This window comes from Thamnophis elegans, chromosome 3, assembly GCF_009769535.1.
Source record: "Thamnophis elegans isolate rThaEle1 chromosome 3, rThaEle1.pri, whole genome shotgun sequence".
In the NCBI taxonomy this organism is placed as follows: domain Eukaryota; kingdom Metazoa; phylum Chordata; class Lepidosauria; order Squamata; family Colubridae; genus Thamnophis; species Thamnophis elegans.
In genome coordinates, this window is record NC_045543.1 from 138,357,273 (window position 1) to 138,383,193 (window position 25,921).

At 44.6% G+C, this 25,921-nt stretch overlaps 1 protein-coding gene across 1 annotated transcript; it reads right to left on the reverse strand.

Annotated features, from left to right (window-relative positions):
* Positions 1-1,208: 1,208 nt before the first annotated feature.
* On the reverse strand, positions 1,209-23,819 carry SKA1 (spindle and kinetochore associated complex subunit 1). Its single transcript, XM_032214646.1, has 7 exons — positions 23,704-23,819; positions 22,848-22,949; positions 21,639-21,763; positions 18,319-18,410; positions 14,972-15,109; positions 5,380-5,549; positions 1,209-1,729 (listed from the first exon to the last, which is right to left on the reverse strand). The coding sequence occupies exons 1-7, from the start codon at positions 23,747-23,749 to the stop codon at positions 1,581-1,583; spliced, it is 822 nt and encodes a 273-aa protein (XP_032070537.1). The 5' UTR covers positions 23,750-23,819; the 3' UTR covers positions 1,209-1,580.
* Between the last annotated feature and the right edge of the window lie 2,102 nt (positions 23,820-25,921).

A 25,921-nucleotide genomic window follows, 5' to 3' on the forward strand; every position in this document is an offset into this window, starting at 1 on the left:
AAACCGACAAAATACTGGCGCATAATACACCAGACATCACACTGGTTGAGAAAAACAAGGTCACAATCATAGACATCGCAATACCAGGTGATAGCAGGGTCGCCGAGAAGGAACATGAAAAAATCGCAAGATACCAGGACTTAAAAATCGAAATTCAACGACTATGGCACAAACCAGCAGTGATAATTCCAGTGGTAATTGGCACACTGGGTGCTATTCCAAAAGCACTGGAATTACATTTAAAACAGTTAAAAATTGACAAAATCACCATCAGTCAAATGCAAAAAGCCGCACTGCTCGGATCTGCACGCATATTACGAAAATACGTTACAACGTCCTAGGCCCCTGGGTGGGGCCCGACTAGTAACCAATGCCAAATCTGGCGAAACAACTGGCCGCTGTGATACAATTGTATAATAATAATACCATCAATAAGAGAAGGTAGCAGAAAAAGATGAAAAGGATAACAGCAATTCGGCCCTACTACATGAAAAAATATCCATAGACGTAAGACAGTGCTGTGAGAATTACTGCATTTTTCTATAATGCGACTATAAGACGCACCGGTGTATAAGACGTTACCAAGATTCCGAAGAAGTAAGAAAAAATGTTTTGTCCTCCCCAACCTCCAGAAGCACTCTGCAGGCTTCAGCAAGGCTAGGGGAAAGGCAAAAATGCCCCCATTTTTGTGAAAAACAGGCCGTTTTTAGCAAAAACTGACATTTTTGCCTTTCCCCAGCCCTGCTGAAGTCTGCAGAGTGCTTCTGGAGGCTGGGGGAAGGAAAAAATGCCTCCATTTTTTGCAAAAAATGGCCCGTTTTTCGCAAAAATGGGATGTGGGGTGGGGCTTCAGGAGGCCAAAAATTGCTGTATTCAGTGTATAAGAAGCACCAACATTTCCATGCTCTTTTAGGGGCGGGGTGCATCTTGTACTCCGGAAAATACAGTATGTGTTTAGCAGTGATGGCATGAGGGGGAAAACTGTCTCTGTGTCTAGTTGTTTTGGTGTGCAATGCCCTTTAGCCATGTCCTGAGAGATTTGAAAACCTTACAAGCTCTTACATGCCTCCCAAGGAATCCTTTATGCTGAAAACCTATTTTGGAAGGAAATCTTCACCAATGTTTTTTCCCCATGAACAGACACTGTGATTCCAGAAAGTCATGTTCACACCCAAATATGAGCCAGCCGAGTTCTTTTGCACATTTATTCCTTCTCTGATTTATTAGCAACACATAACTTCCATAGTTCCAGTTCCAAAGACTTTGAGCGCAACACATTTCAAACACTTCATCTATTAGGCTTCTCGTGTTGCCGTTTTTAAAATGTCGTAAACTCTCCAAGTAGAAAATTAAAGTGAAATGAGGAGATGGCAGGAAAAGCTGTGATATGGGTTCCGCTGCCTTCATCACGGCAAAAAAGCTAAAAAAAATATTTGCCCCACCACAAACATCTTACTAATGCCAACAAAAACCCATCTTTCCTAATAATATTGGCAGGAAGGAAGCAGAAAAGGAAGCAGTATTGTCCGGGGCAGGGGGGGAAGAGTCACTAAAAGGTCTACAACGGTGACCCATAATTTTTAGCAGATGGCGTAGCGGACGAGTCGGCCTCCTCGGATTTCCCGCACGCGGTGGCAATGTCGCAAGATTGTCAGGATACTGTGAAAACGTTTGTCAGCCTTCAGCTGGGTGAACTGTTCAATATCAGCCTCCACAATAAAATATTCACCTGGGGAGACACAAGGTTTCATTTGGGGGTCAAAAGCAGCCTGAAAGCATCTGGAGGTCCTGTGTTGGCCACAAGTATCTACCACAATTGCATTAGGAGCCGTGGTGGTATAGTGGTTGGAAGGCTAACTCTGCCCACAGCCAGCAGTTCAATCCTGATCGGCTCAAGGTCGACTCGGTCTTCCATCCTGCCGAGGTTGGTAAAATACAACACAATACATTAGCAGAGTTGGAAGGGACCTTGGAGGTCTTCTAGTCCAACCCCCTGCCTAGGCAGAAAACCCTATACGGTTCCAGACAAATGGCTATCCCACATCTTCTTAAAGACTTCCAGTGTTGGAGCATTCACAACTTCTGGAGGCAGGTTGTTCCACTGATTAATCGTTCTACCTGTCAGGAAATTTCTCCTCAGTTCTAAGTTGCTTCTCTCCTTGATTAGTTTCCATCCATTGCTTCTTGTCCTACACTCAGGTGCCTTGGAGAATAGTTGGACTCCCTCTTCTTTGTGGCAACCCCTGAGATATTGGACGACTGCTATCATGTCTCCCCTAGTCCTTCTTTTCATTAAACTAGACATACCCAGTTCCTGCAACCATTCTTCATATGTTTTAACCTCCAGTCCCCTAATCCTCTTTGTTGCTCTTCTCTGCACTCTTTCTAGAGTCTCCACATCTTTTCTACATCGTGATAACCAAAACTGAATGCAGTTCTTCATATGTTTTAGTCTCCAGTCCCCTAATCATCTTTGTTGCTCTTCTCTGCACTCTTTCTAGAGTCTCCACATCTTTTCTACATCATGGTGACCAAAACTGGATGCAGAATTCCAAGTGTGGCCTTACCAAGGCATTATAAAGTGGTATTAACACTTCACGTGATCTTGAGTCTATCTCTCTGTTTATGTAGCCTAGAACTGTGTTGGCTTTTTTGGCAGCTGCTGCACACGGCTGGCTCCTGTTTAAATGGTTGTCCACTAGGACTCCAAGATCCCTCTCACAGTTACTACTATTGAGCAAGGTACCACCTATACTGTACTTGTGCATTTCATTTTTCTTGCCTAAATGTAGAACCTTACTCTTTTCACCACTGAATTTCATTTTATTAGATAGGGGCCAATGTTCAAGTTTGTCAAGATCCTTCTGTATCTTAAGCCTGTCTTCTGGAGTGTTGGCTATTCCTGCCAGCTTGGTGTCATCTGCAAATTTGATGAGTTCCCCATTTATTCCCTCATCCAAATCATTGATAAAGATGTTGAAGAGTACTGGGCCTAAAATGAGGACCCAAATTGTTGGGGGCAATGGGCTGATTCTGTAAACTGCTTAGAGGGGACTATAAAGCACTATGAAGCGGTATGTACCGTATTTTTCGGAGTACAAGAAGCACCGGAGTATAAGACGCATAAGATTTTGAAAAGGTAAATTTTTTTATAAAAAGTTTTTGCACTCTACAGACCTCCCAAACCCTCTACACGCCTCACTTTTTCCGAAAAACTGGTCATGCAGCGAGTTTGAGAGGCCTGCAAAGTGCTCCTGGGGCTGGGGGGAGGGGCAAAAACTAGCAAAAAATGCTCCGTTTTTTTGCAAAAACAGGGCTTTTTTTGCCCAAAAAGGGCATACATAGCCTTTAGGAGGCTTCGCTTTTGCCCTCCCCAGCCCCCGGGAGCACTTTGCAGGCCTCCCAAACCCTCTGCATGTCCATTTTTGTGAAGGGGGTGAGATTTGGGAGGCCAAAAATGCTGTATTCAGTAGATTAGACGCAGCCAGATTTTCACCCTCTTTTTGGGGAGGGAAGGTGCATCTTATACTCTGAAAAATATGGTAAGTTTGAGAGTGCTATTGCTATACTCTCTTTGGCCATCTAAAGAATCTCGGATCTTAGCTTGTTAAGGAGCTAAAAATTGTTGGCGATCCCAGGCTCTTCCACACCATGATGCGATACAAAGAAGAGCACTTACTCGGTTTCAGAAAATAACATATAGATTTTCCTTCAGTGTAACATAGAAACACAATAATTTTCATCTTGTATTGGAATGGTGGTGCAGACTCTAATCAATTGTTCTTTGGTTACACAATGAAGTTTCCCGAGCTTAAAAGGACTCTTTCCCAGCAGATACAGGACTGACAAAAAACAATGATGCCTTCTTCCTAGGATGTCAGGCTAAGGGATAAATCATTGTCCTTATTTGCCTCTTTCTCTTTTCCAATTAAGCAGAAACACAATGGAAGATCAAATCAATGGAAGGCTGCATCTTGATCTTCTAAGACTGTCACGGCGAAACTATGGCAGGCCTGTCACAGGTGGCACGTGGAGCCATCGTGACCCGTCAAAACCGCGGACCACAAAAGCGCGATCGACAAAATCGCGCATTTGACATCATCACAGCGCGACGAAAAAGATCGAAAAGTTGAAATAAAAATTAATAAAAATTAAATTACAGCAAGCCGATTCACATAAAGGTAAGGGTTAGGGTTAGGGTTAGGTTAAGGGTTAGGGTTAGCTTTAGAGCGTTAGCGTTACGTTTAGCGTTAGGTTAAGGGTTAGCGTTAGGTTTTTCGTTACGTTAACGGTTAGGTTTAGGGTTAGGTTAAGGGTTAGGTTTGGGGGGGTTAGGGTAAGGTTTTCGCTTTATTTTTACATTTTTCGATCTTTTTCGTCGCGCTGTGATGACGTCACATACGCGCTTTTGTCGACCGCGATTTTGTCCTCCGTGGTTTTGTGGTGGAACCGGAGCCATCGCCCAGGGCAGTCCCACTGCACATGCGTGGGCGCTTCCCACGGGCCAGCTAATTCTCGGGTCTCTGCTGGGAGAAAGCGCGCATATGCACGGGGGTGGTGGGGTCGTGCGTGCAAGCACAAGGCGATGCAGCGGATCCCCAAATTCCGTCTTTGGTCCCAGGAGCTTCAGGGAGACCTGCTAACACCAAAATGGGTCCCATGCGCATGCACGGAGGGCAGGGGAGCGCTGGGGGTCTTGGATTATCGGTGTTGGCACATGAATGCATGCTATCGCCCGCCTGTGCATACTTTGGGCACCCCAGGGAAAAAAGGTTCTCCATCACTGTTCTAAGATAAGAGGAGAGTGAAGGAAAGACCTCTACGGAAGGTGCAAAGCATGTAGAATACCATACTGCCTAATATCAAGCTAGACCATTGGTCCAACTACCACTATGATCTACCGGGATCTTCCCAACTGGATCCCAATAAGCAGGGTCAATAAGACGGCCCTATTCACTGCATGATTCACTTAACAACTGCAGTGATTCATTTATTAACTCTGCCCCCCCCAAAAGGTCATAAAATCAGGTACAACTCACTTGTTAACCACCTTGCTCTGCGATGGAAATTCTGCCAACTATGGTCATAAGTCAAGGACTACCTATACTAGTTTACGGAAGGCTGCTAGGTAGCTTCTTCCCATAGCATTTAGAGCAGTGCCCCCCAACCTTTTGGGCATCAGGGACTGGTTCCACGGAGAGAGAATTTCCCGTGGACCGGAGGGCACCTGGTTTCTCGTGCTACCTGCTATCCCGTAGATGGGGTTTCATTTGCTTGTGCGGCCTGGTTTCCGACATGCCGCAGACCCGGGCTGGTCCACCGACTGGGGTGGGGTGGGGACCCCCGATTTAGAGAGGTGCACTTCGCTTAACAACTTACCTTTGGTGTCTTTGGTTTCTTCTTCCTGGAATCGGAAGTAGAGGTTCCTGGTTGGGTTCCCCATGGTTTTAAGAGGCTGGCGCATGATGCTGTATTTGCTAGCCACAGCTTTGTTGATCTCCGCAATGACCGCGTTCACTTGGCTGTATGTCAGGCGGCCTTTCATGTACCTTCAAGGGAGAAGAAACAAACTTAGCTTAAGTACGGCTGAAAGCGTGTTTTTCCAAAGCATGGATGTAATAGGAGTGTCAAGAGCTCCAAATGGCATCCAAAAGTAAACCAGAGTCCAAGGCACTCCTTCCATCTTCTCAACCTCCCTTCTCTACCTTCTTCCTTCCTCCTCTCCTTCCTCTTTCTTCTTCTTCCCCTCTTTCCCACCTTCTCTCCTACTCTTAATTTTCCCACCCTTATTTTCTCTGCTTTACCCTTTTTTCTTTTCCCTCCTCATCTGCCCCTCCTTTCCATTGTTGCCCTTGCTTATTTACCTTCTCTGAACTTTATCTTTTCATATAAATAATCTTATAATACAATACCAGAGTTGGAAGGGACCTTGGAGGTCTTCTAGTCCAACCCCCTGCCTAGGCAGGAAACCCTATACCGTTTCAGACAAATGGCTATCCAACATCTTCTTAAAAGCTTCCAGTGTTGGGGCATTCACAACTTCTGGAGGAAAGTTGTTCCACTGATTAATTGTTCTCACTGTCAGGAAATTTCTCCTCAGTTCTAAGTTGCTTCTCTCCTTGATTAGTTCCCACCCATTGCTTTTTGCTCTACCCTCAGGTGCCTTGGAGAAAAGCTTGACTTCCTCTTCTTTGGGGCAACCCCTGAGATATTGGAACCCTGCTATCATGTCTTCCCTAGTCCTTCTTGACATTAAACTAGACATACCCAGTTCCAGCAACCGTTCCTCATGTTTTAGCCTCCAGTCCCCTAATCATCTTTGTTGCTCTTCTCTGCACTCTTTCTAGAGTCTCCACATCTTTTCTACATCATGGCGACCAAAACTGAATGCAGAATTCCAAGTGTGGCCTTACCAAGGCATTATAAAGTGGTATTAACACTTCACCTGATCTTGATTCTATCCCTCTGTTTATGCAGCCTAGAACTGTGTTGGCTTTTTTGGCAGCTGCTGCACACTGCTGGCTCATATTTAAGTGGTTGTGTCAGGCCTGCAGTTATATCTCTTTTAGGATCTTTGGCCTGCCACACTCTCTCTTATTTCATTATGCTGTTTCATTAGTGTAGTAGTTGGGAGGGGGGAATGGAAGAGTACAATGGTGGAATGTGTTGTTGTCATTCTTTTGTAGAAGCCCAAGGTCATCTTTTGTCTCCGCACCTCTGCTCCTGACCGGAACCAGCTGGGTGGAGATGCCAGCGTGGAAGAAGATTGGACCATATGATGGATTTGTGGGTGTGGGGACAAGATCATGAACTTTCAACTGGGTGGGAATCCGATGTAACCTCCAGAATTGGGATTCCCACAGATGTGCTAAGATGTCTGATTTATTAAATTGGAAATTTAAGGATCGTTTTGCCTTGGACTCTGATTTAATTCTACATGACACTTGGAACGCTGACTCCACTAGGACTCCAAGATCCCTTTCACAGTTACTACTGTTGAGCAAGGTACCACCTATACTGTACCTGTGCATTTCGTTTTTCTTGCCTAAAACCTTCTGTTTATATTTTATTTCTAATACTAGTTCCACTTATATCATTCCTCACGGTCCTTCACTGTTCCAAGATCAGCCCTGTGGGCCAGATCTAAACACCCCGCAGGCCTTAAGTTTGACACTGCTGGTCTACATGAAGTTCTGGACAAGCCTAAATCAAGCTTCGTACTATCTCTGAACATCTCAGTGGAGCCCAGAATAGGGCCTTGTGAGACGCCAATCGAGCCATTAAGGATCACTCATCGAATCTGGCTTTTGAGTCACGGCTGAGTCACCCGCTTTATTATCTTTTGGCCCACATGACATTTTGAGGCATATTTGAGAAGAGTGTTATTGATTTGGCTGTTTTCTCGGCTTATTGCCATCTCCCTCCCAAAAACTGACCAAGGATCCGATTGCTTGGCTGAATCATCGAGCAACAACACACAACTTAATCACATGCGGCTAAATATATCAGCTACTCTGTGGGCGTTTATATTTTAAAGAAGCCACAAAATGTATCACTTGGACTCAAGATCATCAGTTGGACTAGTCCAGGGGTCGGCAAACTTAAACACTCAAAGAGCCATTTGGACCCGTTTCCCACAGAAAACAAAACACCGGGAGCCACAAAGGTCCTAACCGGAAGCCCCCTCTTCAATTCTGGAGCTGAACAGAAGTTCAGGTTCCCCACCTTAGAGTCTCCTCCTAGCGCGGCATACTTTTCCCCCTACCTGTCATAACCGAAAGCCCTATCAATTGTGGAGACAACTGGAAAACCCTCCCCTTGCCATAGAGTCTTCTCCTGGCACCGAAGCTCCTCTCAAAATTGTGGCACCGAGTGGTGATGGAGCCGCAGCAGAGGGAGGAAAGAGCCACATGCGGCTCCAGAGCCGCAGTTTGCTGATCCCTGGACTAGGATAGTGATGGCCAATTATTTTGGCACCTGAAAAACAGCCCGCTTTTGGGGCGTTTGTTGCCACTCCGGCTCATGCGCACGCCATAAACTAGACGAGCAGCTGGCAACGGTGCACGTGCCCACAGAGAGGGCTCTGTGTGCAAATCCTGGCATGCATGCCATAGGTTCGCCCTCACGGGACTAGGAAAAGGACGTAAGAATGGCACTTTTGCTTTCATCGTGTAACAACTGCGCATTAACCATAGACTTTTCCTCATTTTTACGTTTATGGGTATAGAGGAATAGAAAATCAGAAAGAATGATGCATTATGCAACCCCAAAGCAACCTCATACATGTTGCACCTCAGCACCCATAATACCCTAACCACTATTAATTGATCAGACTTCTCCCCCCCACCTTTATTACAGGTCAACTTATAAGAGCATCCGTTTAGTGACTGTTCATAATGATAATGTCATTGAAAAAAGTACTGTATTTTTCAGAGTATAAGACGGACCTTTTTTGAAAAACGGCTGTTTTTGGGAGGCCTGTATAGTGCAAAAACTTTTTTTTTTTAAATTGCCTCTTCAAAATCTTGGTGCATCTTATACTCTGAAAAATACGTTAACTTATGACTATTGCAGCATCCCCATAGTCACGTGATCAAAATTCAGACCCTTGGGAACTGTGGTCATGTGGTCACCTTTTGTGACTTTTTGACAAGCCAAGTCAATGGGGAAGCCAGTTTCTCTTAATTACCATGTTATTAACTTAACTGCAGAGATTCACTTAAGAACTGTGGCAAGAAAGATTGTAAGATGGGGCAAAACTCTCTTAACAATACTCAGGCTTAGCAATGGAAACGTTGGATTCAATTACGGTCGTAAGTCAAGGGTTATCTGGAGTTTATAAATAACTTAAGGCGGTGAACATATTTAATACTCTTCCTTCTTCCTCTTTTTCCCCACAACTCTGTGAGGTAGGTTCAGCCGAGAGATATTGTCTGGCCCAAAATCACCCAGATGGCTTCCATGCTTAAGGCAGTACTAGTCTCCTGGTGATTGGCCCAAAGTCACCCAGATGGCTTTCATGCCTAAGGCGGTACTAGAACTCACAGTCTCCTGGTGATTGACCTAAAGTCACCCAGATGGCTTTCATGCCTAAGGCGGTACTAGAACTCACAGTCTCCTGGTGATTGACCCAAAGCCACCTAGATGGCTTTCAGGCCTAAGGCGGTACTAGAACTCACAGTCTCCTGATGATTGACCCAGATGGCTTTCATGCCTAAGGCGGTACTAGAACTCACAGTCTCCTGGTGATTGACCTAAAGTCACCCAGATGGCTTTCATGCCTAAGGCGGTACTAGAACTCACAGTCTCCTGGTGATTGACCTAAAGTCACCCAGATGGCTTTCATGCCTAAGGCGGTACTAGAACTCACAGTCTCCTGGTGATTGACCCAAAGCCACCTAGATGGCTTTCAGGCCTAAGGCGGTACTAGAACTCACAGTCTCCTGATGATTGACCCAGATGGCTTTCATGCCTAAGGCGGTACTAGAACTCACAGTCTCCTGGTGATTGACCCAAAGTCACCCAGATGGCTTTCATGCCAAAGGCGGTACTAGAACTCACAGTCTCCTGGTGATTGACCTAAAGTCACCCAGATGGCTTTCATGCCTAAGGCGGTACTAGAACTCACAGTCTCCTGGTGATTGACCCAAAGCCACATAGATGGCTTTCAGGCCTAAGGCGGTACTAGAACTCACAGTCTCCTGATGATTGACCCAGATGGCTTTCATGCCAAAGGCGGTACTAGAACTCACAGTCTCCTGATGATTGACCCAAAGCCACCTAGATGGCTTTCAGGCCTAAGGCGGTACTAGAACTCACAGTCTCCTGATGATTGACCCAGATGGCTTTCATGCCTAAGGCGGTACTAGAACTCACAGTCTCCTGGTGATTGACCCAAAGCCACCTAGATGGCTTTCAGGCCTAAGGCGGTACTAGAACTCACAGTCTCCTGATGATTGACCCAGATGGCTTTCATGCCTAAGGCGGTACTAGAACTCACAGTCTCCTGGTGATTGACCCAAAGTCACCCAGATGGCTTTCATGCCTAAGGCAGTACTAGAACTCAGAGTCTCCTGGTGATTGACCCAAAGCCACCTAGATGGCTTTCAGGCCTAAGGCGGTAGTAGAACTCAGAGTCTCCTGGTGATTGACCCAGATGGCTTTCATGCCTAAGGCGGTACTAGAACTCACAGTCTCCTGGTGATTGACCCAAAGTCACCCAGATGGCTTTCATGCCTAAGGCGGTACTAGAACTCAGAGTCTCCTGGTGATTGACCCAAAGTCACCCAGATGGCTTTCATGCCTAAGGCGGTACTAGAACTCAGAGTCTCCTGGTGATTGACCCAAAGTCACCCAGATGGCTTTCATGCCTAAGGCGGTACTAGAACTCAGAGTCTCCTGGTGATTGACCCAGATGGCTTTCATGCCTAAGGCGGTACTAGAACTCACAGTCTCCTGGTGATTGACCCAAAGTCACCCAGATGGCTTTCATGCCTAAGGCGGTACTAGAACTCAGAGTCTCCTGGTGATTGACCCAAAGCCACCTAGATGGCTTTCAGGCCTAAGGCGGTACTAGAACTCACAGTCTCCTGATGATTGACCCAGATGGCTTTCATGCCTAAGGCGGTACTAGAACTCAGAGTCTCCTGGTGATTGACCCAAAGTCACCCAGATGGCTTTCATGCCTAAGGCGGTACTAGAACTCACAGTCTCCTGATGATTGACCCAGATGGCTTTCATGCCTAAGGCGGTACTAGAACTCACAGTCTCCTGGTGATTGACCCAGATGGCTTTCATGCCTAAGGCGGTACTAGAACTCAGAGTCTCCTGGTGATTGACCCAAAGCCACCTAGATGGCTTTCAGGCCTAAGGCGGTACTAGAACTCACAGTCTCCTGATGATTGACCCAAAGTCACCCAGATGGCTTTCATGCCTAAGGCGGTACTAGAACTCAGAGTCTCCTGGTGATTGACCCAAAGCCACCTAGATGGCTTTCAGGCCTAAGGCGGTACTAGAACTCACAGTCTCCTGATGATTGACCCAGATGGCTTTCATGCCTAAGGCGGTACTAGAACTCACAGTCTCCTGGTGATTGACCCAAAGTCACCCAGATGGCTTTCATGCCTAAGGCGGTACTAGAACTCACAGTCTCCTGGTGATTGACCCAAAGCCACCTAGATGGCTTTCAGGCCTAAGGGGGTACTAGAACTCACAGTCTCCTGATGATTGACCCAGATGGCTTTCATGCCTAAGGCGGTACTAGAACTCACAGTCTCCTGGTGATTGACCCAAAGTCACCCAGATGGCTTTCATGCCTAAGGCGGTACTAGAACTCAGAGTCTCCTGATGATTGACCCAGATGGCTTTCATGCCTAAGGCGGTACTAGAACTCAGAGTCTCCTGGTGATTGACCCAGATGGCTTTCATGCCTAAGGCGGTACTAGAACTCAGAGTCTCCTGGTGATTGACCCAAAGCCACCTAGATGGCTTTCAGGCCTAAGGCGGTACTAGAACTCACAGTCTCCTGATGATTGACCCAGATGGCTTTCATGCCTAAGGCAGTACTAGAACTCAGAGTCTCCTGGTGATTGACCCAAAGTCACCCAGATGGCTTTCATGCCTAAGGCGGTACTAGAACTCACAGTCCCCTGATGATTGACCCAGATGGCTTTCATGCCTAAGGCGGTACTAGAACTCAGAGTCTCCTGGTGATTGACCCAGATGGCTTTCATGCCTAAGGCGGTACTAGAACTCAGAGTCTCCTGGTGATTGACCCAAAGCCACCTAGATGGCTTTCAGGCCTAAGGCGGTACTAGAACTCACAGTCTCCTGATGATTGACCCAGATGGCTTTCATGCCTAAGGCAGTACTAGAACTCACAGTCTCCTGGTGATTGACCCAAAGTCACCCAGATGGCTTTCATGCCTAAGGCGGTACTAGAACTCAGAGTCTCCTGGTGATTGACCCAAAGCCACCTAGATGGCTTTCAGGCCTAAGGCGGTACTAGAACTCACAGTCTCCTGATGATTGACCCAGATGGCTTTCATGCCTAAGGCGGTACTAGAACTCACAGTCTCCTGGTGATTGACCCAAAGTCACCCAGATGGCTTTCATGCCTAAGGCGGTACTAGAAGTCACAGTCTCCTGGTGATTGACCCAAAGCCACCTAGATGGCTTTCAGGCCTAAGGGGGTACTAGAACTCACAGTCTCCTGATGATTGACCCAGATGGCTTTCATGCCTAAGGCGGTACTAGAACTCACAGTCTCCTGGTGATTGACCCAAAGTCACCCAGATGGCTTTCATGCCTAAGGCGGTACTAGAACTCAGAGTCTCCTGATGATTGACCCAGATGGCTTTCATGCCTAAGGCGGTACTAGAACTCACAGTCTCCTGGTGATTGACCCAAAGCCACCTAGATGGCTTTCAGGCCTAAGGGGGTACTAGAACTCACAGTCTCCTGATGATTGACCCAGATGGCTTTCATGCCTAAGGCGGTACTAGAACTCACAGTCTCCTGGTGATTGACCCAAAGTCACCCAGATGGCTTTCATGCCTAAGGCGGTACTAGAACTCAGAGTCTCCTGATGATTGACCCAGATGGCTTTCATGCCTAAGGCGGTACTAGAACTCACAGTCTCCTGATGATTGACCCAGATGGCTTTCATGCCTAAGGCGGTACTAGAACTCACAGTCTCCTGATGATTGACCCAGATGGCTTTCATGCCTAAGGCGGTACTAGAACTCACAGTCTCCTGGTGATTGACCCAAAGTCACCCAGATGGCTTTCATGCCTAAGGCAGTACTAGAACTCAGAGTCTCCTGGTGATTGACCCAAAGCCACCTAGATGGCTTTCAGGCCTAAGGCGGTAGTAGAACTCAGAGTCTCCTGGTGATTGACCCAGTGGCTTTCATGCCTAAGGCGGTACTAGAACTCACAGTCTCCTGGTGATTGACCCAAAGTCACCCAGATGGCTTTCATGCCTAAGGCGGTACTAGAACTCAGAGTCTCCTGGTGATTGACCCAGATGGCTTTCATGCCTAAGGCGGTACTAGAACTCAGAGTCTCCTGGTGATTGACCCAAAGCCACCTAGATGGCTTTCAGGCCTAAGGCGGTACTAGAACTCACAGTCTCCTGATGATTGACCCAGATGGCTTTCATGCCTAAGGCAGTACTAGAACTCACAGTCTCCTGGTGATTGACCCAAAGTCACCCAGATGGCTTTCATGCCTAAGGCGGTACTAGAACTCAGAGTCTCCTAGTGATTGACCCAAAGCCACCTAGATGGCTTTCAGGCCTAAGGCGGTACTAGAACTCACAGTCTCCTGATGATTGACCCAGATGGCTTTCATGCCTAAGGCGGTACTAGAACTCACAGTCTCCTGGTGATTGACCCAAAGTCACCCAGATGGCTTTCATGCCTAAGGCAGTACTAGAACTCACAGTCTCCTGGTGATTGACCCAAAGCCACCTAGATGGCTTTCATGCCTAAGGCGGTACTAGAACTCAGAGTCTCCTGATGATTGACCCAGATGGCTTTCATGCCTAAGGCGGTACTAGAACTCACAGTCTTCCTGGTGATTGACCCAGTCACCCAGATGGCTTTCATGCCTAAGGCGGTACTAGAACTCAGAGTCTCCTGGTGATTGACCCAAAGCCACCTAGATGGCTTTCAGGCCTAAGGCGGTACTAGAACTCACAGTCTCCTGATGATTGACCCAGATGGCTTTCATGCCTAAGGCGGTACTAGAACTCACAGTCTCCTGATGATTGACCCAGATGGCTTTCATGCCTAAGGCGGTACTAGAACTCAGAGTCTCCTGGTGATTGACCCAGATGGCTTTCATGCCTAAGGCGGTACTAGAACTCACAGTCTCCTGGTGATTGACCCAAAGTCACCCAGATGGCTTTCATGCCTAAGGCGGTACTAGAACTCACAGTCTCCTGGTGATTGACCCAAAGCCACCTAGATGGCTTTCAGGCCTAAGGGGGTACTAGAACTCACAGTCTCCTGATGATTGACCCAGATGGCTTTCATGCCTAAGGCGGTACTAGAACTCACAGTCTCCTGGTGATTGACCCAAAGCCACCTAGATGGCTTTCAGGCCTAAGGCGGTACTAGAACTCACAGTCTCCTGATGATTGACCCAGATGGCTTTCATGCCTAAGGCGGTACTAGAACTCACAGTCTCCTGGTGATTGACCCAGATGGCTTTCATGCCTAAGGCGGTACTAGAACTCACAGTCTCCTGATGATTGACCCAGATGGCTTTCATGCCTAAGGCGGTACTAGAACTCACAGTCTCCTGGTGATTGACCCAGATGGCTTTCATGCCTAAGGCGGTACTAGAACTCACAGTCTCCTGATGATTGACCCAGATGGCTTTCATGCCTAAGGCGGTACTAGAACTCAGAGTCTCCTGGTGATTGACCCAAAGCCACCTAGATGGCTTTCAGGCCTAAGGCGGTACTAGAACTCACAGTCTCCTGATGATTGACCCAGATGGCTTTCATGCCTAAGGCGGTACTAGAACTCACAGTCTCCTGGTGATTGACCCAGATGGCTTTCATGCCTAAGGCGGTACTAGAACTCACAGTCTCCTGATGATTGACCCAGATGGCTTTCATGCCTAAGGCGGTACTAGAACTCACAGTCTCCTGGTGATTGACCCAGATGGCTTTCATGCCTAAGGCGGTACTAGAACTCACAGTCTCCTGATGATTGACCCAGATGGCTTTCATGCCTAAGGCGGTACTAGAACTCAGAGTCTCCTGGTGATTGACCTAGTCACCCAGATGGCTTTCATACCTAAGGTGGTACTGGAACTCACAGTTGCCTGGTGTTTGGCCCAAAGCCACCCAGATGGCTTTCAGGCCTATGGTCCTGTACTGGCTGGTCATTATGATGGTTTAGATTCAAGAAAATAATAGCAAACACCAGATTAACTTTCCTGTTTGCCGTTTACTCACGCGGGAATGTTCTCAAACTCCTCGGCTGTTATGAAAGGTGCTTCTCTGATGCACTTGGAGATTTTGGCTGACTTCTTTGCAGGTTTATTCTCCTCAGTTTTGCACGGTTCCTTCGCCTTTAAAGTTACGCCTATCGAACTGCAATGCACAACAAAGAGAGTCCATCAAAAGCTGATCATGCCAGTAATTATAAATACACTTACCGTATTTTTCAGAGTATAAGACGCAACTCCCCCCCCAAAGAGGGTGAAAATTTGGGTGCGTCTTATACACTGAATGTAGCCCCACCCACCCACCGTCCCCCACCCTTTGGCCTCTGCCTCCCAGCAATTTACCTCCTTGCAGCAAAAGGGGAAAATGGGGCTTGCGGGGGTTGCAATAGGCTATAGCAATCCCTGCAGCCTGAAACAGCTGATGATCGGGAGGCCTGCTTAAACTCAAAGTGAAACTTGCTGTTTGCTCCATGAGCCAAATTGCTGGGAGGCAGAAGCAGATTTTTTTTCTTGTGCTAATCAGGCTGTTTGCTGCAAGAAGGTAAGTCAATAACTATAAATGCCTATAGAATGTTCAAATTGTTAGACTTATTTTTTAAAGACTGCTTTATTATTGTTCTAGAGAGTTTAACAAAATGAAGCTTTTTAAAATCAATGCTTGATCTGGAGACCCAGTGCTACTGTATCTTCTTTTAAATTGCAGAGAATAACTATACTTCCAGAAAGCTCATCAATTTTAACAGCATCTGTACAAGGATAGTCTGAAATGTAACACCACAAGCAGTGTATATTGTCTGTACTGTTTGCTGTTTGTTGCAAGGAGGCAAATTGCTGGGAGGCAGAAGCAGATTTCCCCCTTGTTTTCCTCCCCAAAAGCTGGGTGCGTCTTATACTTCAGAGCATCTTATACTCTGAAAAATAGGGTAATTCCATCAACTTTGGCATTAGCCGCAAGGAAGACAATACAATTTTCTTTGATTTCGCTGCATTTTCAGGGCAGAGACCGGAATTTTTGCAAAAAGGCCAAGAAAAAGAAAATGCTCAAGTGATAATTGTCCAAGAAATATTAATCAACAAAAGAATAGGCTTATTTGATAAGTTCGCAAATGATATAAAACCTTAAGTTTACTTCACACTTTATGACCTTGTCACAGTTGCTAAGTGAGTCACGGCACTTGTTAAATTACTGAACTGAATAACAGATTTGATTAGATGCCTTCTAAAGCAGGGGTGTCAAACTCAAGGCCCGGGGGCCGGATGCTTAGATCTGGAAATAACGAAGAACAAGCTCACTGTGCCTCTGCTAGAGAATACGAAGCTCATGAGGACTGTGCACGGCCCACCCGAGCTCCGTTTTCGCTGGTGGAGGGTTTTCAGGAGGTTATCCCAGCTGAAAACGGAGCTTGTGGGGGCCGAGTGTGGCCACCCTGAGCTGTTTTCGCTGGCAGAGGGTTGCAGGAGGCCGTCACAGCCAAAAACGGAGTTTGTGAGCCCGTTTTGGCTGAGAGCATGCGGGGCACCACAGGTGCCCCTCCAAGTGATGTCATGCTGGCCACACCCACCCTGGCCACGCCCCCGAGAGGTCAAACACAACCCTGATGCAGCCCTCGGTGAAACTGAGTTTGTCCCCAAAAGAAGAAAAATTAAACAATAGAGATGGAGATAGTGGGGAAAGATTGGAAGAATACCTGGGGAAAGCTACCAGAACAATAAAATTAAAAGGTAGAAAAAAGAATGGGAAGGAAAAAAATATAGGAATTATAAAAACAAGAAGTAAAAGCTAGGTGAATGGGTGGAGAGAAGGGAACATAAAAGAAGTGAAAATTCTGAGAGACCAAGAGAAAATGGCTAGAAAAGGGGGAAGGAAAAAAAAGATCTACTAGTTATTCTACTAGTAAATACATTAATATTGTTAATGGTATGGAGCTAATTCTGATGTCAGGGAGCTATATTAATATTATTAATTGTGGATAAATAAGTGAAATGATTATTATGTAAAAATTGATTGAGGATATATGCTATCTATAGTAAAATAGAATAGCAGATGGAAATGAAATGGTAAAATTGGTTAATTTGGGAGGCAATGATGATACTGTTTATGTATTAATTAAATTTAAGATGAGGATATAGAAATGAAATAACATGGCTGAAATTGGAAATATGATATAAAATGAACTATGTATTTGAGAAGATGTTAAATGGGAAAGCCCGGGCAACACTGTTTATTAAAGAATTTAAAATTTGCAACAAAAAGTAAAGTTATTAGATAAAAAAATGAAATTGAGTTTGACACCCTTGTTCTAAAGCCTCTTCAACTATATCTTTTGTAAGTGTTTTTCTGGTGATACCAGTCTATTGGGGCAACCTGGTCTATGGAATGGAACTTACTGGTTCCACTTTCTATATATCTTTTTCTAAGTATACACGGTCCAGCATGTTAGAGCCATTTTGGTCTAGTGGTTAAAGCATCAGGCTAGAAAGCAAGAAACCCTGAGTTCAAGTCCCATCGTAGCCATGTCAGCCATCAGGGTGACTTTGGGCTAGTCACATGGCTCAGCCCAACACACCTCACAAGGTTTAATTATTTATAAAATGTCCTGCTCATTCGTCTTGCCACTGAATAATGGGGTTTTTGTTGTGGAAAAAAATAGGAGGAAGATGTGTTGGATATGTTCGCTACCCTGAGTTATTTGTAAAAATAAAGGCAGGTTACAAATAAATAAATAAATGTGGCATAAATAAATGTGGCATCCAATCGCAACCAAGCAGATGCGTTGAGGAAGCTGGCAGCAGAAACAGGATTGTGATTCAGAAATTACAGTTGCATTGATACTCCATATAATTGTTCAGTCTGTGAACAAAATGTGCAAAGCACTGGCTATTTCTTCATAGTACTTATATCTCATTTGCACCTTGGTAACCAAAGCTGTGAAAGTTGGACCATAAGACAGGCTGAGCGTCAAAGAATGGAGGCCTTTAAACTGGAAAAGACCCCTGCAAGTCCCTTGGACTGCAAAATGATCCAACCGGTCAGTCCTAGAGGAGATCAACCCTGACCTTTAGAAGGCCAGATCCTGAAGTGAAACTCAAATACTTTGACCACCTAATGAGAAGGAAGGACTCACTAGAGAAGAGACTCATACTGGGAAAGATGGAGGGCAAAAGGAGAAGGAGGGGATGACAGAGAATGAGGGGGGGTGGATGGAGTCACTGAAGCAGTCGTTGTGAGCTTAAATGGACTCCAGAGGATGGTAGAGGACAGGAAGGCCTGGAGGAACGTTGTCCATGGGGTTGCGATGGGACGGACACGATTTCGCAACTAACAACAACCAAAGAGATTGACAGGAAACAGACCTGCCTTGGGTAGCTTGGGGAAGGTAAATTGGCACATTTTCTTCCAGATGCTGGGCTTCCAGATAGTCCCTCTCCACCGACTCTTGCAGATCCTGTAATTAGACATATCAGTGCACAAGACGGGATTAGTAGGTACTGATGGTCCTTTGGAATACGGAGGAAACCAGCCAGTTTCTCATTCGCGAGATGCCATTTCAGAAATGATTACACTAAATTTACTTAGGGGGTCTCATACAGTATGTATGTATAGAAAGAAATATAGAGCACTCTAGGAATAATAAAAGCAAAATGATACGGGGAAAACATCCAGTTTTCAAAACATTATAAATAATGACTATTTTCACATCACAATACCATGACAGAATTCTTTCGATGCCTAATGAAAATACTTTAAATATATTGGTATACAAATTCCAACCCATCTTACATTAATCCATGAATTTGGATGCTTCTGTTGATTACTAGGTAATGTGCAAAATTTATTTTAGTTCACTCTGAGGTAAGTTAAACTAAGTTGCATATGTTATTTACTTTTCACATATTTACTAGATTTATATCCCATCTTTCAGAAAGACAAGATAGCTTATGCAGGGAACTCCACTCCGTTGCCACAAGAAGTAGGTTTTAGTAAGTTGTACCACACACTACATACATGTACTACATACAACAAACAATTCCCCAAGCACAAATTTCTGTACCTAAATATAAGTAGTCTTCAAGTTACGATCAGAACTGAGTCCAAAACTTATGTTGCTGAGTGAAACATTTGTTAAGTGAATTTTGCTCCACTTCACCACTTTTCTTGCTAGCGTTGTTAAGTGAATCATTGCATTTGTTAAGTTAGAAACACGATTGTTAAGGGAATCTGGCTTCCCCATTGACTTCGCTTGTCTGAAAGTCACAAATGACCCCAGGACACTGCAACCGTCAGAAATATGAGTCAGTTGCCGAGCATCTGATCCAGTGACCATGGGGATGCTGCAATGGTTGTGTGAAAAATGGTCATAAGTTACTATTTCCAGTGCCGGTGTAACTTCGAACAGTCACTAAATGAACTGTTGTAAGTCTAGGACTACCTGTAGTTAGGATTAATTTGTAACTCTTGGTCTTCTGCAGTATAAGTATAAATCTTTATTACAGTCAAAGACCAGCAATACACATTACTTTTTTTTTACAATATGTTAAAAAAAGTACTGACATTAAAATATAATTTAAAAGTATTGACGTTAAAAGTGGATAATAACATACATGTTCTCAAATTGTTCGGGTCACTCCCTGGTTTACCTGGGTGCAAAGCTGATAAGTATGGGAATAAATGCAATGGTCCAGAAATTGTTAGAGATGTGTCCAAATAATTGGTACAAGATGACAACTATACTTCTGTAACCAATTTTTTTCTTGTGGACATTGCAGCAACACAGAACTTTGCCACTGCATACGTGGTAGCCGGGTTTAGGTCCTGGAGGAGAAAGCCTAGATAAAAATTGTCTGCCCTCCCTGGCAATCTCTCTAATAAGGGGAGAATATGTGCAGACCTACAAACTCTGTATAGCTCACAGTGTAATAGAACATGTGAGATATCGAGAGAGGGTGAAGGGGGAAGATGAGGTGTATAAGGAGGAGTGGTAAGGGGAGAGAGGAGAAGGAGAAAGGAAGGGGAAGTAGAGTAGAAAATGATGGAGGGAAGACAGGATGTAGAAGAGTCGGAAGTAGAGGAGAGAAGATAGGAAGAGAGGGATAGGAGAGAGGGTGAAGGGGGAAGATGAGTTGTATAAGGAGTGGTAAGGGGAGAGAGTAGGAGAAAGGAAGAGGAAGTAGAGTAGTATGGAAGCGGAAATACACCAATGAGAGGAAGAGTGGGAAGCAAAAGGGAGAAGAAAGGTGGGAAGAGAGGGATAGGAGAGAGGGTAAGGGGGGAAGATGAGGATAAGGAGTGGAATGTGGAGAGAGAGGAGAAAGGAAGGGGAAGTAGAGTAGGAAAGGAAGATGGAGGGAAGATAGGAAATAAGAGAGAGGTAGAAGAAAGAGGTGTATGGAGAGTAGAAGAGCTAATAATGGGTGTTAATCTTTTGGGGGCGTTGAGGACAAGAGAAACTGAAGTAATCATTATTTAATATTATATGATACTGGCTATGTATAGTATACATGTGATTGTATGTTATGAAAATGGAAATAAAAATGTATATACGAATATGTGAGATATCTTCCACTTCTCCTTTACCACATATACAAACCCATTCTGTTATTGTGTTTTCTTATACCTGCCCTGGTGGAGGTGCTGAAGGAAGAATGTTAAATCTGGCTCTGAAGAAAGCTATTCTTTGTTTTGGGAAGATCAGGTCATTTAGATATCTTGCCGATTCCCACACACCCTGTTTGATTCCGTCCCTACTGTGGAGAAGCAACCTATTTAGTTCTTCTTGGAACTCCATGTCCTTCATTCTATTGATTACTACTTGCTTTGCTTGATCAAAGCCTAGAGACATTAAGAATACCGGTGAGAGCCCATAAGAGCCCAGCTTGTGATCAATTGCCTGTTTCCAGGGGAGGGGAAGTTGTCAGTCAACACTAGTGGGGACATCTTGGTCCTCTGCTGAAGACCAACAGGTGGTCCCTGGGGGGCTGCGATCTCGTCAAAGGGAGTTCAACAAGGCTTGAAGAAATGTTGATTTAAATCTTGAGTTTTGGGAGTATGTGGCCATGGTATTTAAAGAAGTCAGTGGTGAAGAAAAGGTTAAGAACCAGTGGTAAAATCTTTTTTTTTTTTTTGGCCACCGGTTCTGTGGGCGTGGCTGGGGGGTCATGTGACTGGCTGGGCGCGGCCAACTTTTTTTCACCTTTTAAAGCATTTTTTTCCTGTTTATTCACCTGAACCGGCAGAGGTGGAAAAATGCATTAAAAAGCTGGGGGGAAAAAAGCTTCCGATGATTGCACGGATCAGCTGTAAGCCACACGATCGTTGGAAGCTCCCCCACCCGCATTTTTTAAAGCAAATTTTTCTTGCCTATTCGCCCGAACCGGCAAGAAAAAAATGTTTTAAAAAGCCGGAAAAAAGGTTCTGATAATCGCATGGCTCAACAGCTGCGCTGTGCAATTTTTTTTTATTTTTTTTTACTAACCGGTTCACAGAACCAATGACAATCACCCGTACCGGTTCGGCTGAGCCGGGCCGAACCAGGAGGCTTTCACCCCTGTTAAGAACCATGGATGTAATATAGGCAAGAGGTACAACATTTGCTTCAGATGCTTAACACCTCTGAACAGGCCATCTTTATCTTAGAAGATATGTTTTATTCTGAGGCACCAAATCTCGTTAGTACCTTGAGTTGCTTCTGCTGTCTCTTCTGATGATGATATTCCTCTTCCAATTTATTGAGGAGGCTATGTAAGAGAAACAATTCGTGGACTACCTTACTGAGCACTGTCTTCAAAGATGGATCTTGGTCTGCAAATAAAGAAGATTAATCAAAACATGGAAAAAGTGGAATGGAACAGAATAAGGGTTGGAAAAGACCTTGGAGGTCTTCTAGTCCAGCCCCCTGCTCAGGCAGGAAACCCTATAACTGTGATGGTGAACCTATGGCACACATTTCCGAACTTCCAGTTGGCCAGTTGGGCCTGTTTTTGGGGGCCCCCTCCAGGCTTCAGGAAAGCCTCTGGAGCCTGGGGAGAGTGAAAATTCCTCCGCTGCTTGTGGGTCACGCGTGCATGTGTGTGGGGTGTGGCTCTCTCTCATGCATGCGCAGGTGGGGTGTGTCTCACGCATGCGCAGGTGAGTGGGCACTTAATAGCCCCAGTAGGACTGGACCAGCCTACCTACAAGACAAAAGATCTTCAGCTCCAGGATGATGGGATTAAGACATGGCCCTTCAGGACATAATAGGACCATTTATCAGTAGACACAGAGCTCACTACATTGCATAATCTGCTAAGGACATTGCATCAAGAGTCCAAGCTTCAACCAAACTTATCTCAGACAAATATGACCCCATATGGGCCCTTGGAGTCTGACAACAGCTAATAGAATAATCTGAAATCTTTCATTCTTTCTACAACTGTAGTTGGCTATCCTCCAAACTTACGTCAGACTTTCGCTGAAACTTTTACAATATGGGTTTTGATGCCTGTCATTGAAGAAGAGCTTTATAGAATTAGCCAAAACATGAGCCAGCAATTGAGAGCCAGTTTGGTCTAGTGGTTAAGGCGTCAGGCTGGAAAGCAGGAGATCCTGAGTTGAAGTCCCATTTTAGGCATGAGAGTCATCTGAGTGGCTTTAGGCTAATCACATGTCTCAGCCCAAGACACCTCACAAGGATTTATTTAGTTATAAAATTTATAAATCAGAAATGATTGTAGCATTAATTCTCCATATAATTTTTCGGTCTCAATTGGCAGACACCACAACCTCTGATGCCAGTAAATTGCATACTTTTATGCCTTGTACAAAGGGAATGAAATAATCTGCAAGTATAATATTTATCAGAGTGCAAACACCAGATCTACCCTTAAAAAAAATGAAAATTTCTTACCTATTTTTCTCAACTGAAGTGACTTTTTGATATTTGAGATCTTGGAGTTGAGATGAAAGCATAAGTCATTTAAGTTCGAAGAAATTGTATCCCATTTTCTTGCTTTAAGGAGGAAGAAATAAAAATTGATGAATGTTCAATTTTAAAGATTACAATAGCTAATGTTTTTCTTACAAAGTGAAAATGTGTAAAACAAGTATTTTTATCCATCTGCAATAAATACAAAAATATTTACTATCATAGGTAGAAGGAACACACATAGGCAGAAATTGGAAAAATATTATACATTAAAAATTATTAGTATTAAAATAAAAACATTATAATGACATTTTACACATTTTCACGCTTTTCTAAGGATACAAATATTTTTACAAATCTGCCTACAAATAGATAGCAGAAATACTTAATATAATAAGACCAATTCCAAAATAAAAATGAAAGCTTTCTTTAGTTGACAAGGAAGAACAATTGGGCTCTTTACTAACAATAAAGTAGCTATATTTTACTACAACTATTATTAAATAATTTCCCAAAAGAATCATGGCCAATTCCAAAAATGCTAAAAGAGAACTATGCACACACACATATAATTAATTCCATATTATAAAAATAATGTGCTACAATAGCAATATAAAACGTAATGCAATAATTTTATAATAATGCAAAATATAACAATCATTAAATATTTAGTTATTTCAGTTAATGTAATATTAAACTTTATTATAATTTTGGAGTTTGAAGCCTCCCAGAGTCACTGATTGAGATGGGCGGCTAGAGCAATGAATAAAATAAATACAATTTAATATTATTTTAAACTGTGTTCGAAAGAAAGACTTAAAGGGCATCGTGATCTCACCGTCAGCATCACCGGGAGAATCAAATGCCGCCTCGTCCTCTTCCATATCCACGATCACCGTCTACACAAAACAAAAAACTTCCTTCCAGCGGCGACTCGCTCGCATTCAAACGACCCGCCCAAGCGGTTGAATATTTCAAATCGCGCGAGAACTCGGTCATCTCGCCGCGGAAGTTCGCCTGTTCATTCCCAATCTCGGAGGGAGGGACGAGTTTAGCAAGATGAGAAATATAGAACGGCACACAGTTCATCCATTTACAAATAGTGAGTTTAGCCATAGACGAGTAATACAGAGCGGCACACAAGTGTTGGGAGATAGAAATGCAGAGTCGCGCAGCACCGTCAAGGTTGAGGAATGCGGGGGAGAATAGAATCTACCATTGGAGAGAAAAGGACTAAGAACTAAATTTGAACTCAAGGGGATTGCCTCTGAATTGACAGACGTAGTGGAACTTTATCAATAGGATAGAGTTTAAAGTTTGGCTCGGATGGAGTTTTTCTTCCTGCACTTTGCAGACAATCAGTGATAGGACTGCCAAGCTTCAAAGATTTAAGACAAAAGGACTTCAGCTCCCAGAATTCCTCAGCAGAATTCTGGGAGTTGAAGTCCATACATATTAAAAACAACAACAGAGTAACAGTGTGGGAAGGGAGCCTGGAGGTCTTCTAGTCTAATTCCCAAATGCTGAGTTTGAGGAACAATAAACTGGACAACAGCAAAGAAATAGGCAATTCCTGTTCTCATACGGTTGCCCACATTTCTGCAGCCCAGAGTTAGACGACCTAGATGAAGGCAGAAAAAACCACCCAAAAGCCAAAAGTCTATTAAAAAGTATGGCTAAATAAAGTGTTTTTCAATCTTGGTGGCTTTAAGATGGGTGGACTTCAACTCCCAGAATTCCCCAGAGCCATGCTGGCTGGGGAATTCTGGGAATTGAAGTCCACCCATCTTAAAGCTGCCAAGGTTGAGAAACACTACCGTAATGAATCTATGAATTCTCTACACAAGGTGCTGGTCCTCTATGCTAATTGCTGTATGGTCAAAGTCTTGAATTCCATAAAGTGGAATGCAAGTGCGGGTAGTCCTTGCCTTACGACCATTCGTTTAGTGGACCGTTCGAAGGTTACAACACTTTAAAAAGTGACATATGACCAGTTTTCACACTTAGAACCATTGCCGCATCCTCATGGTCACGGTCAAAATTTGGCTACTTATGTGTTTGACAGTTGCAGGCCTGGAGACATGTGATGGCCAGTTGTAGTCAGATTTGCTTAATGACTGCATGATTCCCTTGACAACTTGACATAAAAGGCATAAAATGAGGCATAACTCACTTAACAACTGCCTCTCTTGGTCATGGTAAGTCAAGGACTACCTGTACTTCATGGCAGGAATTCTGGCCAATAACAGAATATCAGAGTTGGAAGGGATCTTGGAGGTCTTCTAGTTCAACCCCCTGCTGAAGTAGGAGACCTCATACCAGTGATGGCAAATCTTTTGGGCACCAGAATGTGCGTGCATGCGCTCACTTTTGCATGCACTGGAGCAGCAGAACTCCGAAGACCAGCTGGCCAGCGCGCATATGTGTCTGGCCAGCTGGCTTTTGGGTTTCCGGCACACACGTGCTCTGGCCAGCTAGTCTTTGCACACGCCAGAGCACCGGAAATATGACAATCAGTTGGCTGGTACATATATGCCTGTTTTTGGGGCCATTTTTCGGCCATTTACAGGTTGTGTTTTGGGCTTTGGGGGCCCGTTTTCCAGCCAGAAGAGCAGCTGACAAAGGTTCCGTGTGCCCACAGAGAGGGCTTTGTGTGCCACCTTCACGGTCCTATACCATTTCAGACAAGTGGCTGTCCAGTCTCTTCTTCTTAAAAGCCTCCAGTGATGGAGCATCCAGGTTGCTTCTCTCCTCAATTAATTTCTACCCACCATTTCTTGTCTTGCCTTCTGGTGCTTTGGAAAAGAGGTTGCCCCACCCACCCCCCTTCTTTGTGGCAGCCCCTCAAATATTGGAACATTGCTATCATGTCATTCCTAGTCCTTCTTTTCACTAGCCTTAGCCATGCCCATTTCCTGCAACTGTTGTTTATAATGGCAGCAACACTCAACTGGAAGTCTGAGCAGTAAAACCTGTGTTCAGCCTTAAATTCAGCCTTACAATGCAGCTATAGCTGAATGGAAGCCTCAAGTGAGCGGTGAAACTGGGAACACAAC

Excerpts from the sequence above, each read along its gene's own strand:
- SKA1 (XM_032214646.1), bottom strand. The coding sequence starts at position 23,749 with ATGGAAGAGGACGAGGCGGCATTTGATTCTCCCGGTGATGCTGACG. Across the intron at positions 21,764-22,847 it reads ACTTCAGTTGAGAAAAATAG|ACCAAGATCCATCTTTGAAG; the intron begins GTAAGAAATTTT and ends CTTTATTTGCAG. Across the intron at positions 15,110-18,318 it reads CCCCAAGCTACCCAAGGCAG|TTCGATAGGCGTAACTTTAA; the intron begins GTCTGTTTCCTG and ends TGTGCATTGCAG.